This window comes from Onychomys torridus, chromosome 7, assembly GCF_903995425.1.
Source record: "Onychomys torridus chromosome 7, mOncTor1.1, whole genome shotgun sequence".
In the NCBI taxonomy this organism is placed as follows: Eukaryota; Metazoa; Chordata; class Mammalia; order Rodentia; family Cricetidae; genus Onychomys; species Onychomys torridus.
The window spans coordinates 33,384,470-33,405,545 of record NC_050449.1 but is presented as its reverse complement, the minus strand read 5'-3'; the positions used below and the strand labels follow the sequence as shown (position 1 = coordinate 33,405,545).

Genomic DNA, 21,076 nt, shown 5'->3' with positions numbered 1-21,076 from the left:
ACAATGAAGCCCTGTAATCCCATTTGACAGGCACTCAGGAAGTAATTTGTAATTTTTTTTTCTGAAAAGCACCAATTCCTTACTTGGGCTCAGAAAGTAATTATAAACAGGAAAAATGCATGGGATGTCTGCCCTCATTGGTCTCTGTCTCCTCTTTGGGTCAACTATCCACTTACCTCTGCATATGGGTATGTTAATTCCTTGATTGTCCTCTTCTAGTTATTAGTTCTACTTAATGTATCTTAACTCCCTTTAAGGCTGAAGGCCCAGAGATAAGAGGAATTAAGGTGTCTTTTTGTCAACTTTAACAGCATCCCACCCCAGACCTCAAAACATGTCTCAAGTCATTGCCTTAAATCTGCAGTTACAATGGATTTCAGGATTAGCAGACACATTACTCATGAAGAGGTCATCTCCAAGTAGAGGTGTTCATGGAAATTACATTGTCCCTGCTAGTTGGAAGAAATTTTCCAGAGCTGTCTTTCAGAACCAGAAGTGAGTTCATGATTAGTTAATCCACATTTTGACTTTCGTTGTTTAATTATGCAAATTCACCTTGGAATAATTTCTTACTATAGTTAAACCTAAAATGCATATCACTATTCTAAAGAGAGGCTGAAACACCTAATTTCCATTTTCCTAAATACCCATTCTCATTAACCCATTCTCCCATCTTTTAACTGTTAGTTTTATTTGCTTTCTTCTGGGTATTTAATACACCAAACATAATGAGTGTCCAGAATCAGAACTCTGGTCTAAGACTTGGGTTGCAGAAGCCTCTCATCATAGCAGAGTATTTAGAGTAAGGCCTCTAAGCAGGGGCTAAGATAAAATGAGGTCTTTATCCTGGGTCTAATGTAAACTGACTGATGTTCTTTAAGGGGAGAAAACAAGGGCTGGAGAGATGGCTCCATAGATAAAGGGATTGCTGGACAAGTGTGAGGAGCTGAGTTTTGAATCCTCTAAATGCATGTGAAACTGGGCATTGTAGCAAGCATCTATAGTCTTAGTGCTGCTATGACGAGGTGTAAGGAGAGGCAAGAGAGTCCCTGGATGCTCCCGAGCCAGCACCATGGGCAGCAGCAACCAACAAAGAGACTCTGTCTTTATGTGTTTAGAAAGACGGAAAGCTGACCAATGCCTCTGGTTGTCTGTGCCTTTGACCTCCATATGCACGCCAGAAGAAATGTGTGTTCGCACTCACACATACATACAGCACACATAGAATTTATGAACACATGAAAAAACTCAAAACATTCCTACTAGAATATGTCCACTCTCTACTCCTGTTCAATACAGTGCTTGAAGTCTTAGCTAGAGCAATAAGACAGCTGTAGGAGATCAAGGGGATACAAATAGAAAAATAAATAAAAAATTCTTATTTGTAGATGGTATCATTTTACATATAAGAGACTCTAAAACCTAAAGACTCAATCAGAAAACACTTCAGCAAAATAACAGGATAAAAATTTAAGACAAAATGAGTAACTTTTCTGTATTCCAACAAGTATATTGAGAAGGAAATCAGGGTAATAATTTCATATACAATAGCCTCAAATATATATTGGAATAAATTTAACCAAAGAAGATATTTGTGCAAGAGAAATGTTAAGACACTGAAGAAGACTCCAGAAGATGGAATGATCTTGTATATTCATGGTTTGTTACAGTTAATTTTATGAAAATGGCCATCCTTCCAAAAACTATCTACAGATTCAGTGTTCCCTATCAACAGGAGAAAGTAGGAAAAATACTTTGAACTTGTTGGCTCAAGAAAGAACTTCCTGAGCAGGATTCTAGTAGTTCAGGCCCAAGACCAGTGAGTGATAAATGTAACTCATGAAACTAAAAAGCTTCTGTATAGAAAAGGACACCATCACTTGAATGAAGAGGTAGCTTACTAAATGGGGACAAAATATACCAAATAAACATATGACTGAGGGTTTATATTTCAGATATAAAAATATTTTAAAAACTAAAGGCCAAAAATACTCTGATGATTAGAATGAGATTATCATCCATAGGTTCATGTATATGATTGCTTGGTCCCTAGTTGACAAAACTACTTGGGAAGGATTAGGAGGTGTGGCCTTGTTGGAGGAGGTGTGTTCCTGGGGTGGGCTTTGAGTTTTCTTTTTTTTTTCTTTTTTTTATTCAATGTGTATCTGACCTCTTTTTTTTTCTTTTTTTTTTGTGTTCCCCTGTCCTCCCCCCTCCCGCACCCATCCCCCCCTCCCCCCCAGGCCCTCCCCTCCATTCCCATGTCCTCCAGGATCAAGGTACCCCTGGGGATTCATTTAACCTGGTGGATTCAGTACAGGCAGGTCCTGTCACCTCCTTCCAGACTGAGCAAAGTGTCCCTGTATAAGCCCAAGGTTTCAAACAGCTAGCTCATGCACTAAGAATAGGTCCCGGTGCCACAGCCTGGGTGCCTCCCAAACAGATCAAGCTATTCAATTGTCTCACTTATCCAGAGGGCCTGATCCAGCTGGGAGCTCCACAGCCTTTGGTTCATAATTCATGTGCTTCCATTCGTTTGGCTATTTGTCCCTGTGCTTTTGCAATCTTGGATTCAACAATTCACACTCTTGCAGACCCTCCTCTTTCTCGACAGTTGGACACCTGGAGCTCCATCTGGTGCCTGGCTGAGGATCTCTGCATCCACTTCCATCAGTTATTGGATGAGAGTTCCAAGACTGTAGAGAGCTGCGTGTAGCCGCACCTTAAAGATGGCGCTGGCTTCCACCCTCTGCCTTCCAGACGGCAAGTACTCTTTGTGGTAAACAGCTCCTTATTTGGCTATGGCTGGATTTGTGTGCCACTTGAATATGAGTGGACCTATGGATAGTGCCCACGTGGATGTATGGGGTTGGTAGCCCAGACCTACTTAAGGGCTGGGAGAGGCTTGCCCGGGGAGAGGCATTGCTGTTAACAAGGTCCTGAATAAACTACTTAAAGAAGAGCTCCGGTGTTGCATCATCCTTGCTGGTCGAGGCAGTCGCAACAAGTGGTGGCCCATATGGGGAACTACCACGTCTCTCCGTGGGGCTCAGAACTTTCTGCAGTCATGGGGTATACCGGTAAGTCCTAAGGTAAACTGGGGATCCACGACAAAAGTGGGTTTTTTGCTCTCACCTGTAGATAAAGGGGGAGCAGGACAGTAGAGCCACGACCATAGCGGATGGGTAATCAGAAAAACAAAATAAACAAGTGAAACCGGAAGGCTGGAGCTGTTTGGTAAAGGCTCTGAGAAACCTCTCAAATTGAGGAAGAAAGGATATACTAAGATGTGCGCTTCCTCCTCGCACACAATTTTTCTGGCTCTTAATGAGCTGCTTCTCTCTAAGAAATTGAAGATAAGGAAAAGCACCCTAGAAAGATTTCTGGAAGAGTGTGATATTGTTGCTCTTTGGTTTGCAATTTCGGGAATTCTTACAGTGTCTTCCTGGGAGAAATTGGGAAGAGACCTAGACTTCGCCGCAGAGCAAGGCACACTTAAGCATGGGGTTAGACCAGTCTGGAAATTAATAAGAGGGTGTTTAGAAGATCAGAGATGCAGTGAGGCAGTTGAGAATGGCCAAACTGCTCTGGAAATACTGCAGGAAGAAAGATCAGAAAAGGCAACCTCAGAGAAGGCAGTATCTGAAAAGGCAGGGTCGGTAAAGAATAAAGAGGCAGAAGATGAGAAGAAACATACAAGTTTATATCCTAGCCTTTCTGAGTTGGAAGACTCGGGTGCTTCCGATCTCTCCGATGATGATGAGGATGTTGAATCTGTTTGTGAGTCATTGCAACGAGTGAAGGTTAGAAAGAAAAGAAAAGAGAGAAGAGGATTCAAACAGTTAGAAAAGGGCCATAAGAGCATGGTCCCTTCTTCTCCCCCTCTGTATCCTGGAGCAATGGGGGCAGAGGGCAGAGTGTCTTTTAATCCTAGAGTATGGAGAGAAGTTAGAACAGAAATGCAAGTTGCATTCCCAGTATTTCAGAATCCTCAGAATCAGAGATATCATGAACCTCTAGATTTCAAGATTATTAAATCATTAGCAGAATCTGTCCGGACATATGGTATTACAGCTTCCTTTACAGTAGCTCAGTTGGAAGCTCTGCATAGATATGCTATGACTCCATCAGACTGGATGAACCTTGCACGAGCCTGTTTAAGTTCTGATCAGTATTTAGATCGGAAAGCCTTTCTGATAGAGTTCGCCAGTGAACAGGCTGCAGCTAACAGGGCTGCTGATGGAGGCCAAGCTGCTTGGGATATGGATATGTTGCTCGGGCAAGGTAGATTTGCAAATCAGCAAAATGGGTATCCTATCCAGGTTTATGAGCAAATTAACAACATTGCTACCAGAGCTTGGAAGGCATTACCCAATAGAGGAGAAGTTGGTGGTAATCTCACTAAAATTGTCCAAGGACCCATGGAACCCTTCTCAGACTTCTTAGCTAGCCTAGTGGATGCAGCTGGAAAGATATTCGGTGATCCTGATACAGCCATGCCATTAATTAAGCAGTTGGTTTATGAGCAGTGCACTAAGGAATGTAGAGCTGCCATTACATCTTACAAAACTAAAGGATTGGAGGTTTGGATGAAAGTGTGCAGGGAATTAGGGGGACCACTAACCAATGCTGGGCTGGCTGCTGCAGTTTTACAAATTAGTTAGAAGAGGGCAGGTGGCACTGGGACCTGCTTCCAATGTGGTAAAATGGGGCATATGAGATGTAGCTGCCCCCAAGGAGGAAGTAATCAAGAGGGAAGTAACCAGAGACCAGGGAGTGACCAACACCCTGTCCCGGGACTGTGTCCTAAGTGTAAGAAAGGAAAACATTGGGTGAGTGAATGCAGGTCAATCAAGGACATTAATGGACAGCCTCTGAGGAATAATACTCCTCCAAAAAAATGGACAGTGGGGCCCCTGGCCTCAGGGCCCGCAAATATATGGGGCAATGGAGGATCAGAGACAGGAAGGGAATCAAGAGCAGTGGCCGACCCTCAGACATCCCAAACACCGCGGCGAGCCACTGCAGACCTCTGTGCCACCACCAGACTCATAATAACCCCACAAATGGGGGTGCAAGTAGTGGAGTCTTATTTTCAAGGCCCCCTTGACACTGGGACAGTGGGATTGTTAATAGGGAGATCATCTACTACATTAAGGGGATTGCGAATCCATCCTGGGATAATTGACTCAGATTATACAGGTATAGTTAAAATCATGGTTGAATCACCAAAAGGAATCACTGCCATTTCCCCGGGAGACAGAATTGCACAACTTATCCTATTACCCAGCTTACATGATTCTTACCCAGCCTATGACAAAGAAAGAGGAAGCAAGGGATTCGGATCCTCAGGGACAGATTTAACATTTTTATCTTTAGACTTAGATCAGAGACCCACATTAGAGTTAACCATTAATGGCACCAAGATAATGGGACTTTTGGATACTGGGGCAGATCGCAGTATCATAGCTAGCAAAGATTGGCCTCGAGGTTGGCCTATACAGGCTTCCTCACAAACATTGCAGGGATTGGGTTATGCCAGTGTTCCTAATATTAGTGCAAATTTGTTGAATTGGCAAGATTCAGAAGGTCACTCTGGCATTATGCAACCCTATGTTCTTGAACTTCCAGTGTCCCTTTGGGGGAGGGATCTTATGAAATCCATGGGCTTTAAATTGAGTAACGAATATTCCAAAGAATCTAAAAATATCATGAAAAATATGGGATGTCATCCTCATTTTGGCTTGGGAAAATTTTTACAAGGCAGAAAGGAGCCAATACAAGCAGTACCTAGGAAACCCAAACAAGGATTGGGTTTTTCCTAGGGGCCGCTGAGGAGGGTATTCCCTTATCCTGGATAACGGAGGAACCAGTGTGGGTTCCTCAGTGGCCACTCTCCTCCGAGAAATTACATGCTGCATATCAATTAGTAAAAGAGCAATTGGAGGAAGGGCACATTAAGCCCTCCCTTTCTCCCTGGAATACACCCATATTTGTCATCAAGAAGAAATCAGGAAAATGGAGATTGTTACATGATCTTAGAGCTATAAATGAGCAAATGAGAATTATGGGACCCATACAACGTGGTCTTCCATTGCTGTCAGCCTTGCCTGAAAATTGGCCTATTATTGTGGTAGATATTAAGGACTGCTTCTTTTCCATTCTGCTGAATAGCAAAGACAGTGAGAGATTCGCTTTCACTTTACCGTCCATTAATCATGAGGAACCTGATAAAAGATATCAATGGGTTGTATTACCACAAGGCATGGCCAATAGTCCTACTATGTGTCAACTGTTTGTAGCGACTGCTTTAGAACGCTTGAGAGCACGTTTTCCTGGCCTGAGATGCCTCCATTATATGGATGATATACTGTTAGCAGCTAAGGAGGAGAGCATTCTTCAAGCAGCATATAGCTCACTTGTAGAACTGCTAAAGCAAAAGGGACTCTATATCGCCCCTGAGAAGGTGCAACAGAGTAAAGTTGTCAATTATCTTGGCTCTAAAATAACTAATTATCATATCATGCCACAAAAGGTAGAATTAAGGAAGGATCATCTTTGCACATTGAATGATTTTCAGAAATTATTAGGAGATATAAATTGGATAAGAGGAAGTTTGGGAATGGCCAATTATGAATTAAAACCATTATATGATATTCTAATTGGAGATGCAGCCTTGGATTCACCGAGGCAACTAACCAATGAAGCCTGAGAAGCCTTAACAAAATTAGAGGATAGGTTACAAAGGACTTTTCTTCAAAGAGTGCAAAATAATGATGATATTACCCTGAGCATTCTGCCTACCCAGTTACAACCTACAGGGATTTTATGGCAAAAGGACCCTTATTATGGATTTATGCTAAAATCTCACCTGCAAAATCAATTGAGTATTATCCTACTGCTGTAGCATTACTTGCACAGCAGAGTATTCAGCATTACTTGCACAGCAGGGTATTCAGCAGTGTTTACAATATTTTGGAACATCACCACAAACGCTAGTTGTTCCTTATGATTCTACTCAAGTCAAGATATTATGTGCTGCCATAGATGATTGGGCAATACTGTGTTGTACCTATCCAGGACACATAGATTGCCATTATCCTAAACATCCACTATTAACTTTCTTTAAGGAACATCCTGTAGTTTTCCCTAAGGTAACTGCTTCCCAGCCCATTCGAGGAGCCAGTGTTATATTTACAGATGGGTCTAAGATGGGCTGTGGTGCTTATATGGTGGATTCTACTGAACCCATAAAGCATCAGTTCTTGCCAGGTGCACCCCAACAGGTGGAGCTTTCAATAGTTCTTGAAGTTTTTAAGGCTTGTCCGTTTGCATTTAATTTAGTGTCAGATTCTAGTTACGTTGTTAATGCCTTGAAAAGCCTTGAATGTGCAGGGCCCATCAAATCTTCTAGCCCTGTTAGCTCATTGTTTGGCCAATTACAGAAACTGATCTGGCAACGTAAGAATCCCTTTTTTGTGCAACACATCCACGTACATACCAGTCTGCCAGGTCCATTGGCTAAAGGCAATGATATAGTGGACCAGTGTACTAGACAGGAGTGGATGTTTGTGGCTTCTGCCATACAACGAGCACATGCTTTCCACAAAGAATTTTATGTTAATGCAAGGACATTACAACAAAAGTTTTCTATCTCACATGATGATGCACGAAAGGTGGTACTAGATTGTCCCCAATGCGTCATTTTTCATCATCCTTCTAGATTAGGAGTTAACCTTCATGGTCTAAAATATGGCAAATGGATGTTACATACATCTCTGAATTTGGACGTGTCAAATACATACATGTATCTGTTGACACCTGCTCTGGAATCATTCACGCCACCCCAATGGCAGGAGAGAAAGCCTCTCATGTTATTGCTCATTGCTTAGAAGCTTGGGCAGCATGGGGTAAGCCTCAACAGTTAAAAACAGATAATGGTCCTGCATATACTGGACAGAAGTTCGCCTCCTTCTGTCAACAGATGAATGTGCAACTTGTACATGGCCTACCATATAATCCACAAGGTCAAGGCATTGTGGAGCATGCTCATCGCTCCTTGAAGGAATTGCTTCAAAAACAAAAAGGGGGAATAGGCTATGGCCATACCCCTAAGGACAGACTCTCTCTTGCATTATTTACCCTGAATTTTTTGAATTTGGATGCTTCCAATTGTTCTGCTGCGGACAGGCATCATTGTCAGCACAGTCCTAAAGGAAAGGTGAAATGGAAAGATTGCCCAACTCGGCTGCCAATGGAAGTATGAAGGGTTATGTGTGACTAGTGTCCAATATAATAATTTTACCCATGCTGCAGATTTATCTAAAAGGTTGTCTAGTTATCTTTTAGGCAATTGGACCGGAGAGTTTGATAACCTGATGGACTGGCTGAGGGTGGCTATTGTCACGGTGAATTCGACCCGAATGGATACCGGACTGGCGGAGGGATTATCTTCCTGGATTGCTACAGCCATGGATCACCTGAAGAGTGGGCAGGAATAAGAGCCCTAGTAGGCTTACTGGTGCTCACCTCCCTAGTATGCTTGTGGTGCATTTGTCGCATTAGGATCTCACAGCGTCACCATGCGGCCACGATTATCCAAGCCTTTATGGCCATTGAAGCAGAACTGTCCCCCCAAGCCTGGCTGGCTACTTTAAAAGATATTTAGGCACAGGATGCGAGGCCTGAGCACTGCACTTGAGGCTAAGATACGCTGACCTCAAGAAGAGCAAGTCTGATTGCATGTGGGTTGGTACCCTAACTCCCACCTCTGTGAAAAGGGTATCGGACGGGTCTAGTGTTCTCTGGGTGGATGATGCCTGGACAAACATTAGTACATGTTCCATTTTAGCAGAGATCAGACCTCTACTCTTGCCTGTTGCTCTGCAAAACAAAAAGGGGGAACTGTAGAGAGCTGCGTGTAGCCGCACCTTAAAGATGGCGCTGGCTTCCACCCTCTGCCTTCCAGACGGCAAGTACTCTTTGTGGTAAACAGCTCCTTATTTGGCTATGGCTGGATTTGTGTGCCACTTGAATATGAGTGGACCTATGGATAGTGCCCACGTGGATGTATGGGGTTGGCAGCCCAGACCTACTTAAGGGCTGGGAGAGGCTTGCCCGGGGAGAGGCATTGCTGTTAACAAGGTCCTGAATAAACTACTTAAAGAAGAGCTCCGGTGTTGCATCATCCTTGCTGGTCGAGGCAGTCACAACACAAGATGACTGTTAGGGTCTTTAGTCATCTGATCACCAGACTAGGTCAGATCAGGCTTTCTCTTGACCATTGCCAGCAGACTACAGAGGATATATCATTGTGGATTTCTGGGGACCTAGTTGGCAAAACTACTTGGGAAGGATTAGGAGGCATGGCCTTGTTGGAGGAGGTGTGTTCCTGGGGTGGGCTTTGAGTTTTCAAAAGCCTGCACCATTCTTAGTTAGCTTTCTTTACCTCTGTTTGTGAATCAAGATGTGAGCTCTCAGGCACTACCTCAGCACCATGCCTGCCTGATTGCTGCCATGCTTCCCACCTTGATGGTCATGGACTCATCTTCTAAAGCTATAAATACCTAATAAAAACTTTCTTTTAAAAGTTGCCTTGGTCGTGGTGTCTCCTCTCAGCAATCTAAAAGTAACTAAGACAAAAACAAACAATTAAAATTAGAGAAAAGAGTGATACAGAGTTCCTAAAAAATGAAATACAAATAGCTGAGAAATATTTTTTATTTAATTTTTTTATTTTACATACCAACCACAGTTACCCCTCCCTTTCTTTTGCCTGTTCCCACCCACCTCCCCCTGCCTCACCCCTCATTCACTCCTCAGAGGGGGTAAGGCCTCCCTTGGGGAGTTTGGGCTGGAGAAATGGCTCAGCCATAAAAGGTTAGGATCACAAGCAAAAATATAAGGGAAATATATTTTTTAAATGATCAACATTTTGAATTCAGTAATGAAAATGTAAATTAAAACTACTTTGAGATTTTATATTAACTTGGAATGGCTAACATTAAAAACAAAAATATTGACAATAAATGGTTATATAGATAGATGTGAGGAAAAAAAGAGCACTTTTTCACTGTGGGACTGGAAACTGGTGTGGACATGATAGCAAGGAGTTTCCTTAAGAAGCTAGAACTCAATCTGTCATATAGTATAGATATATCATTTTGGGGCATGTATCCATGGGACTCTCTATGCTACTATAGAGTACTTCCTTGGTCTTATTCATTGCTGTTCTATTCACAAATTCCAGGAAATGGAAAAGCATAGATGTCCTTCAAGTGATGAATGGCTAACAAAAATGTGTCTAGATTTATATAATGGTATATTACCCAGCTGCTAAGAAAATTCTGTTATGAAATTTTCAGGAACTAGAAATAATCATTTTGAGTAAGGTAACCCCATGTTGCTTGTCATTTGGATCTGTGGGTAGGTGTATTTAAACTGGAGTACTTATGGAGGCAGGGGTCATGTGATTAGGCTTTGGAGAGTGGGGAGAGGGAGCACAGGAGGTATAAAGGGGGAGAGGAGAACAATGGAGTAGGAAGGATTGGGGATGGTGGGTGACAGGAGGGCAGGACAGGGGTAGGATTGTGGGGAGGAATAACTAACACTGAAAACTTTTGAGAAAGTAATGTGGAAACTTTCTACTTGGGAAGCTTCCTAAAATATATCACATCCATATATAAAAAGAGTTTAAGCAACCCTATAGTGGGGAAACAATGTTCCTCATAGTCATTGTAGGCTATCAAATAGTACAGTGCTGGAATGGACTAACTCTTTTAGAGTTGTTGGTCTGTGGTATACCATAGAAGACCAACTATTTCACTCTATTGCCATTGTTCTTGGCTACTCTCTAGAACCTGATGTACACACTATTGAACTGACTTTTAGTGAATTATCATTATACCTATATATTAGTCCATCCTTCAACCCTCATGATAAAAGCTTCTTTTAGCATGAATGATTAACATAGAAACCAACAACTGATCAGCATGTAGACAATTAGTGACTGCAAAGTATTTATCTCTACATGGGTCATCTATATCACACTCCCTCCTCCCATGTCCTAGGGATCATCATGGAGGAGGCAGTTGAGATATTGTAAGAGCCATAGGTGGTGGATGAGTGCAACAACCGGTGTTTTCAGGACAAAAGAAGGCCGTTGCACTTAGGAACTGATAGTGGTCACGTCAACATGTACAAGACTTACATATGATCAAGCTCAAAATATCCCCACATGGATGATGGGAGTGCACGTGAACTCCCCCCGCCCCCCAGCTGAGGAGCCATTGGCAACTGATGGCTCCATGGGGAGAGAGTCACTTTTCTTCAGGGATTTGGACCCTGAGAGACTACCCATATTCCAGTCAATGGCCCTGTAATGCACACACACATGGGCTGTGCTGAGTGCATTCAGTGAAGGGAGAAAAGCACACATGAAGCATGGAAGATTAATGGTGGGAGATCGGAGGAAGAATTGGAGCAGAGAGCATGGGGAGTGGACTTAATTTAAAGAAAAGAAATAAAGAAAACTAAATAATTTTTTGAAAAATTTTAAAATAAAAATATTAAAAAGTGCTAATTTGGAGACAAAATTATTACATAAAATATATCAATTTAAATACTACCATTTATATCATTTTTACATACCAAGTATGTAAACATAGTATAAAATGTCAAAAAAGAGAACCAATCCACAGCCAGGCGGTGGTGGCGCACGCCTTTAGTCCCAGCACTAGGGAGGCAGAGCCAGGCGGATCTCTGTGAGTTCGAGGCCAGCCTGGGCTACCAAGTGAGTTCCAGGAAAGGCACAAAGCTACACAGAGAAACCCTGTCTCGAAAAACAAAAAACAAAAAACAAAACAAAACAAAAAAGAGAACCAATCCAAACCAAACAATAACAAAAAATTGATGAATATGGAACTAGGACTTGTAGGGAGGAAGGGCATGTTGTAAATGGGGAAGGAGATTAGAGAAAGGGACTATAATAACTACAGTACAGCAACAAAATCAATTTAATAAAGAAACATGATGACTGGAATGGTGGGAGGATTTTGGGGACATTGCTCACTGGATACAGGCATGCACCATTCCAAATGGTCACCACTCAGAATGTAGAATTGAAAGAGCCTGGGACTTGGGGCCTGTCTCTGCTATTTATGTATTATTAAGCAAGTCCTAACTACCATGTGAACTTGAGACTTCTGACATGTAAAATAGCAATTTATGACTTTATTTGTGTGTATGATGACCATAAAACTTGTTGTTAGAAACAAAAACAGAGTGAAAATAAAAGTTAAAGTGGTTTAAATTTGAATTAAATAATGTTTCTTTCATTTGTTTTCAAAATAATACTTTAAAAACTATATTTTTTATGAATTGACTATTTAGTCTCCTCTTTTGAGATATTTTTTAATGACATTACATCATTAAGTATCCGTTTAATTAAATAAATCTGTTTATGTAAGTTTAGCTTAACACTGATTTTGGCTTCTTGCTTGAGGTAGGTGAACATCAAATGAAATGCATGAAGTTGAAGTATCAACATTAATAAATTGTGATATGTATATTCCCACAAAACTACAACCACATTCAAATGTATCAGTGTAGTTACTAACCTTAACTTGTATCTAAGATTTGTTTTTAAATTTTGTTTTATCCTATTTCCAGAAAAAAATTTATACACCTAGAATTTAAAACAAGTGAAATTTAAAATTTATTGAATAGTCTTAGAAGGCACTGGATATGACATAGTAAATGAATGGTGCATTCAAAGGCAAATCAAGGACAGTATGGTAGGAAAATGAAAAACAATAAAATAAACACATCTATTAACCAAATGTAAACAGAGATTTGAGACTTGTGTAGCTCTGTAGATCATCTCTTTGTCTTTGGAATTACCAAAAGCAAAGATATGAGTGTAAGAATGAAAATGATATTTAGAATTTTCATTCATGAAAAAAATTTTCAAAGTTGAGGCTTCATCAAGCAACTGTTGGAAACAGATTCAGAGAACCACAGCCAAACATTTGGTGGACCTTGGGGAATCCTGCTAAAGACAGGGATGAAGGACTATAGGACCAGAGAGGTCAAGGACACCACAAGAAAACCCATAATATCAACTAACATAGGCTCATAAGGATTTACAGAGACTGACTGACAACCAGGAAGCCTGCATGGGACTGACCTAGGCCCTCTGTATATATGTTACAGCTGTGTAGCTTGGTTCTTGTAGGACTTCTAACAGTGGGAGCAGGAGCTGTCTGTAATTCTTTGGCCTGCTTTTGGGAACCTTATTTTTGTATTGGGTTGCCTTGTCCAGCCTTCAACTTGATATGCCATGTTTGGTTGAAGGAGGGGAAACAGTAGTTGGGTTGTAAAAATAAGCAAATATAAATATATATACAAACAAACAAACAAGTAAAACTCAAAATTGAGAGGATAAACCCAATATCTGACAAACTTAGTTATCCATCAACAGATGAACAGATGTTGAAAACCTGGAACATTCATAAAATGAAATACTATGCAACTCTAAAGAAAAATGGAATAACAACACCTTTTTCTCAAATGCAGTCACCTTTCATTAAGGTGGTACAAAAATATTGCTTTGGACTCTAGCATTATACATTTTAATAATATTCTGTTAAAATGCTACCTCGTCGTAACTTCTTTATAGCCTGTACTCTTTTTATTTTTTATAATTTACATGGAAAAATATTAGTAATGAGAGCCTGAGTTAGGACAGATATTAATCAGACTGAGTATAGACTTGTAAAAGAATTTTATGTAAAAGAATATTTTTCAAAGAAATGAAATTTCTAAATTCCATTTAGTCATAATGGTGCCAGTTATGAAAGGGAACACAGTTTATTTTTAGAACTACATGTTACTTAAAGAATAGCTTGAAGACAATGGCCACTGGCATATTAATCACTGTGGGAAATTGCTGCCACTCAATTACTAGCATCATAATTCACTTCATAAGCTCTGCCTTCCAGAGTATTGCAAAATTCTGAATATGAGCCATTGAAGATAAGGCAGGGTATCAATCAGTCTTACATTCTAGCAATTTTATTTACCTTCTTTTCTTGTCTTAGGATTGCCCATGTTAAGATTGTTTAATAACTTTCACAGGAAAACCTTCCCTGCAAATTTTCCTAGAAAATACTTTTGTTTTAGTTCCTGTTCATTTGACAGATGTTCATCATATAGAAGCATCAGCCACTTGCTAGCCATGGTGCAGGGAAAATAATTATTTTAAGTAGTTATCTTCATTTTGTCTTTTTTTTCATTTTTATTAGTACAAATGAATTCTCAGGTCCTCGTTTACATTCAGAATTTAATTATAGCTGCGCTAGCCCAATTAGTTATACCACACTTCTCAAGTCTTATAATAAAATACAAAAATTTGAGAGGGGGAATTTTGGATTAATAGTTTCCATTTCCCTAAACAATTAGAAAACAAATATTGTTATTTGGTAACTTTACTATGAAGAATGTGTTTGTGCCTTGTTTCATTTGTACATGCTGAATACATGAAGGAACATATATTTTACTGACCTAAATATTTTGTTGAGTAGTTTTGTTTGGGACACTTAACAGTATAAAGCCTTTTACAGTTCTTACAATTGTGATATGTAGACAAAATATTTCATAAATAAAGACAAGGTATCTATCAACATAGTTATAAAGGCTTAGAATTAGCTGATGTCATGGACCATTTGAAAGAGGAAGAGAACTCAAGAGATTTAAGGGTTCTTACTGGGTAGAAAGATGTAGAAGTATTATGGCAAAAGGTAAAAGGAAAAAATCATGATTGCAATTGTGTGGCTAGTCTTTTATAATTCATCCTTGCATTTCCAGGAGGCAGCTATTTATCAGGAGTGAGGGAAATGTCAGATGGAACCCAGGCTTGTCTTGGCACTGTCCTCACTCTGTATTTAGTCTGTGTTGAAGCTTGCTCTGGTGGGAACAATGAACTTGCCTGAATTACTTTCATCCTTTCTACAGTTGTACCAGTAACTGTCAGATACTGGGACAAGGGAAAATAACTCTGAGTTCTGTGTGGATGCTGCAGCTTAACTGCATATCTTAGTCTGTAGTCATGTTCCTTATATACTATCCATTTCCAGAGTTTTAGATTAAGATCCTGCATTTATAGAGCACCAGGCACAATTCAAAGACTGAGGAATCCTGACCACAAAATCTGAAATGGTTTTGAGGCCTCTATGAATTTCTTAAATGATGAAGGGTGGGTTTGATTACCTTTAAAGTACTGTCACAATACAGAAATGTGTGGTCTTTGAAGCCATATATATTAGAGCTAAAGCTAATACACACACACACACACACACACACACACACACACACACACACACACGAGAGCTGAAGCATGGTCTTGAGAAAGTTTCTTTGTGTCTGTAGATCATGTGTCTCTACACCATCTTCACGTAGTCAGAAAAATAAAAATGGTCCTTGAAATATAATCCTGATGAGCAGTAAAATAGGTAATACAACCATCACACTACCTCAAGGAAATGGATTTGATAGTGGATTATAGTTACTGTATTAGACAGGGTTCTCTAGAAGAAAAGAGCAGATAGAACAAATACATATTGAAGTGGGTTTTATTTGGTTGTCTTACATGGTACATTTCCTGTGGTTCACACTGGAAGGGTGAAGAATTCTGTAGCTATGTGGTCCATGAGGCTGGAGGTCTCAGCAGTTCCAATCTGGCTCTGTAAGCATGGAAGATTACTAAAGAACTGCTGATCTTCAGTCAACATAGGAAGCCCGAAGAGTCTAGTTCTAATATCAGCAAAGGAATGTAGCATTTGCAGCAACAGAGTAGACAAGCTTGTTAGCAAGAGTGAAGGCAAATAGGCAAAAATCAAAGCTTCCACTCTTGTCTCTGTGTCCTTTCATCTGAGCTGCCACCAGAAGGTATTGTTTACATTATAGATGGCTCTTTCTACTTCAAATAATCTGATCAATAAAATCCTTCAAAGGTGTGCCTAATGGCCATTTAGTTGACTCCAGGTCTAGTCAAGCTGGTTGACCAAGATTATCCATTGTAGTTACTATTCTCATCCTAACATATATTTATTCTCCTTCATAAATAAACCTATAATAATGTCTTTGAATTTCTAAGACCATCTATTTAAACAAATTTTGCCCATTTTATGTTTATTGTATTGTAATGGTTTCTCAACTGGTCATTTTGCAACTTATTTTGTTTTGCTATAAAACGTAATATAAAGAGTGACTTGTTTGGCTGAGGCAATTCCTACAGAAGAATAGAAAAATTAAAATGATAAAGTGCCATGTGCATACCGTTTAGTTTAGCAGTCCAGGCACATTTATCTAAAGATTAGATCAATCACTCATCCTGGAAGACATCACAATTTCTCCCTTCATACAGAAAATTACTTTAAGCAGAATCTTAATGTATTTGTTACCTCATTGTCTTGAAAAATCTGTTCTTGTGGTTGTTCTACAAGAAAAGTACTTCACTAATGGAAATAACAAAACTTTTCCAATTATCTCATTCAGACCTCATAAAATTCCATAAGGAAATTATTTTTAATTTTCTTTTTAACCTGATGCTACAGGTATAAGATTTGTACAAAATTTTCTATCTACTGACTAGTGAATTCAGAGTCTGGGATTTGGGTAAGTTCAAATGACTCCAAATCCACTGATGGGTGAAGTCATTCTGTATGCTGTGAATATGTGTTGCTCTGATTGGTTGATAAATAAAGATTTTTCGCCAATGATGAGGCAGAATAAGGTTAGGTGGGACATTCTAACTAGAGAGAAAGAAGAAAGAGAGAGGAGAGGAGATACTGCTAGCTTCCGCCAGAAGAAGCAAGATGTAAAAGTACTGGTAAGCCATAAGCCACGTGGCAAAGCACCGATTTATAGAAATGGGTTAATTTAAGATATAAGAGCTAGCTAGTGAGAAGCCTGCTATGGCCATAGTTTAAAAATAATATTAGCCTCTGTGTGTTAATTTGGGTTTGAGCAGCTGCAGGACTGAGGGGCCATGGGAGCTGGGTAGGACCAGAAAAACTTCAGCTACAATTCCTTGTTTGTTATTCACCTTGTGAGTATGGTCTTAGGTATCACTACCTGGAATGGTAAAAGATAAGATAATGACTTTTTTAGTGATGTTGGGCAAGCCACAATTCTCATTGGAGTTTTATTTTAATCATGATAAAATTTTGTCTCTTCTCTTAAACCAGGAGATAGATAACAAAAATTTGGTTTTTGTATTTTTGCTTTAAGAATTGGTAATAGATATATAGTCAGTACAGTTACTTTACAGAAATACTAAAATAAGCAAGAGTTTGAACAAAATTTACATACCCCCAAGTTTAAGTGTTGGAAATACTTGAAAAAGTCACCTCTGTAGTCTGCATTTTATTGATGAAGAGTTTGTTAAGGAGATGCTGAGGCAGACCAAAGGGAAGGACATGTGGCTCAGTTGACATCCAGCATTTTCCTCCTTCAAGTAGGACTTGAGTGGTTGTCATTGTTGTCTTCCTGATGGGCAAGGAACACAGCCACAGGCTCAGGTGGGGGCCTGGCCTGCCAGTTGGAGACTCTCAGGAGCCTCTACACACCAACCTCTTCAAAGCCTGCTTGACCTCCTTGTTCCTCAGTGTGTAAATGAAAGGATTGAGCATTGGAGTGACTATTGTGTAGAATACTGCTGGGGCTCCTGCCCCTGCACCTGTGGAGCTTGGCTGCAGGTAGATGCAGACAGGGGGCATGTAGTATAGGAGCACCACGGTGAGATGTGCTGTGCAAGTGGAAAAGGCTCTCTGCCGTCCCTCCGCTGTGCGAATGCGCAGCACTGCGGCCACAATGAAGACATAGGAGATGATGATGAGAATGAGGCAGCCTGCAGCCACCACGCCAATGTTTGCAAGCATGACAAGCTCATTAATGGTGGTGTCTGCACAGGCCAGCTTCAGTACTGGAGGGATGTCACAGAAGAAGTAGGCAATATGGTGAGGCCCACAGTACAGCAGGCGGAAGGTGAGGGAAGTGTGAATTGCAGAGTGCACAGCACCTATGGCCCAAGTGCTCCCAGCCATCCCTGCACACACCCACCTGTTCATGGCCACTGGATAAAGCAGGGGCTGGCAGATAGCCAGGTAACGGTCATAGGCCATGACTGTGTATAAAAAGCACTCAGTGCTGGCCAGAAAGTGGAAGCAATAAAGTTGTACAGCACAGCCGTGGAAGGAGATGACTTTCCCATCCCAAGTCAGTAGGCCTGCCATGACCTTGGGAACTGTTACTGTAGACAGACATGCATCCAGAAAGGAGAGGTGGCCCAGGAAGTGATACATGGGGGAGCGGAGATGAGGGTCAGAGCCCACAGTAAGGAGAATGAGGAGATTGCCAGTCACAGTGATGCTGTAGATGAGGAGGAAGAGGAGGAAGAAGAGGCCAGGATGCTCAGCTGTGTACATCAAGCCCTCTAGGAAGAAGTGGCTCACCATAGTCTGGTTGAGGTACTCTGTCTTCACAGTCATCTTCTTATCTCCTGTTCAATAAATCTGATTGTAATAGAGTAAATAACCGCCCTCGTTCCTCAAATATCTTTATTGTTTGGTGCATTCCATCTTGGCCTTGTTTCATAAGAGAAGAAAACTAACAGGTTCAATTCAATTTCCTCCTATACTTCTGTTTTCATATTAAACATTCTTACAAAAATAAAGTTTTGGAGTCATGACCTGTAGTTTTGTGAGGTACATATGGATTGTAAGAACTGTAGAAATGCAGTCCACAAATTAATTATGTAAACACAGAGGACAAATTCTGCTGTCATTGAGGAAGTGATTTGGCATATACTTGAGAATGGTGCTCTTGCCTCCTAATTTCCTCTTCTGTACTTTGCATGCACCCAGCTACATACTTAATTGCTGTTTGCCATTTGGGAACAGCATTAATCTCTGGACTTACCTTGAATCATAGGGCTATTACATCAGCCAGGAATACATCCTCCCACCCATTTCTCACTCAGAGGGAGTTCTTTGGAATCTTAACTACCCACAACCCTCAAGAGTATGATAATGAAGCCCGTGAGAACAGATTATACAATTATGCAAACTATTTGTTTAGGATAGTTCATATTTTCCCCATAACACTTTGGTAGTTATTTTCCCATGTCTTTCTTGGTGTTTCTCTCTATTGGTTTAGAGCTGAAATTTTTGATACATTCCATACTGTATATTAGATCCTGTATCATGCGAAAGTCTCCTTCATTGACATTTACCTACAAAGTCTTCAGTTTCTACATATTTTCCCTAAGGTTTGTCTTGGAGTGTAATCTTAGGCACCTCCTCTTCTAGTATTCAATGATTGTGATGATTATATATTGTGTGTCTCAGCCTTCTGAAAACACCTTAACTGTGATCCTTTACTCTTGCTACATTGTTTTGTGACAACCAAAAGTATTGATGTGTCTTTCCATTGTGATAAGAAGGTTATCTTCTGCAGTCCGCCCATCCAGGTGTGTTAATTGATGTATCTTCTCTGGTATAGTTTCTCTCCAATACAGTCATGGCATTCCCCAACATTCTCCTTCCTTAATTTATTCTGCAGGGTGAGTGTTTAATTCCTCAGAGTTCCACTTATACACATTTTCCTTCATATTGATTTAGAAATTCCTGAAACCTAATGGAAATATGAATTCCCATAATTCTTTGCCTTGGCTGATTTGATATTCTGTGTTTGTGTCATGTTTCCTCAAGAGGAACACAGGGAAAGGGTCTCACATGTTCTCTAGTTTCTTCCTAACAGTTTAGAGATAGAACAGTAGCAATAAGAAGGAACCACAGTTTTGGGATTTTTATGAACTTCAGTTTGAAGTCCCCAGTTGACCACTTATCAGGTGAATGAAACAGATGGTGACAATGATCTATCTGTTGTTTTTCTTTTCCTTAAATGTAAAATATGGATATTGTCAGTGATTATTCAATGTTGCTATTCAATGTTTAGGACTTAGTAAAGCTAATAAGACAGGACCTTAAATTCCTCATTTCCAATACATTTATCAATGCATTGATAATTGTTCTGATGTTTCTGACAACAATCTATAAGACCTCTGCTTTGCCAAGCTCAGAAAATTATTGATCTCTGTTTCATGAAAGATCCCATACCAATGTTGAGTAGGCTCTTGCATTTCAGTTTTATTTACATGTTTTGTGTCCATGATGTTTCAACGGATGAAATTTTGATCTTTGTGTTCCACAGTCACTGGAATGAATATGATTAAAAATAAGATAGAGGGACAGGAAGATGGCTCAAAGAGTAAAGGTGCCCACTGACATGTCTGACAACTTGAGTTCGAGTCCCAGGACATAGATGGTAGGAAGTGAGAGCAGCTCCCTTCAAGTCCTGCACACATACGCCATGGCATATACACCCCCAACACACATACACAAAACAAGCTAATAAATAAATGTGATAAAAATTTAAGAATCAGATAAAGAGTAAAAGGCATATTAGATGTGGAGAAATTTGAACACACTACATATATAAGCTGTTTCATAGAAATTTTAAACTTGTATTTTTTTCTCCTGGGAATTTCCACATAATAAGTGTAACTTTTGTCCCTGCAAATACTTGCAAGAAAATGTTCATGGTAGTTATTTGAAACAGACAAATCCTAGAAACAAGTTTGTTGCACATCAGGTAGTGAATGAATAAACACAGTGAGAATCATGTAGTGTTAACAATACATAAAATTACTGGAATGCCTAAAATGCAGCCTGAAATAAATGCTATATGCCATGATTCCATGCTTATGAAATATGCTGAAATAATCAGTTTATAACATGAGAAAACAGAGTAGTGGATAACTGAAAGGAGGACCCAAGTGCAGGAAATTAGTATAAATGGCTATAAATGCCTTTCTTAAGTGGTGGAAATATTCAAAGATTAAATGTGGCAACAGCTAGATAACATGTTAATTTACTAGCAATCATGGAATTGTACCTTGTAAGCAGAGGATTTTATTAGATACAAATAATGCTTCTAGAGGCTCTTTAGAAGGCAA

The 21,076-nt window shown here is 40.1% G+C and overlaps 1 protein-coding gene across 1 annotated transcript; it reads right to left on the bottom strand.

Moving 5' to 3' along the window:
- Window positions 1–17,609: 17,609 nt before the first annotated feature.
- LOC118587562 (olfactory receptor 10S1) lies at window positions 17,610–18,548 on the bottom strand. Its single transcript, XM_036193593.1, has one exon. It carries the CDS (start codon window positions 18,546–18,548, stop codon window positions 17,610–17,612), a length of 939 nt encoding a protein of 312 aa, XP_036049486.1.
- Window positions 18,549–21,076: the final 2,528 nt, after the last annotated feature.

Coding starts and splice junctions, on each gene's coding strand:
- LOC118587562 (XM_036193593.1), bottom strand. CDS start 18,548: ATGACTGTGAAGACAGAGTACCTCAACCAGACTATGGTGAGCCACTTC.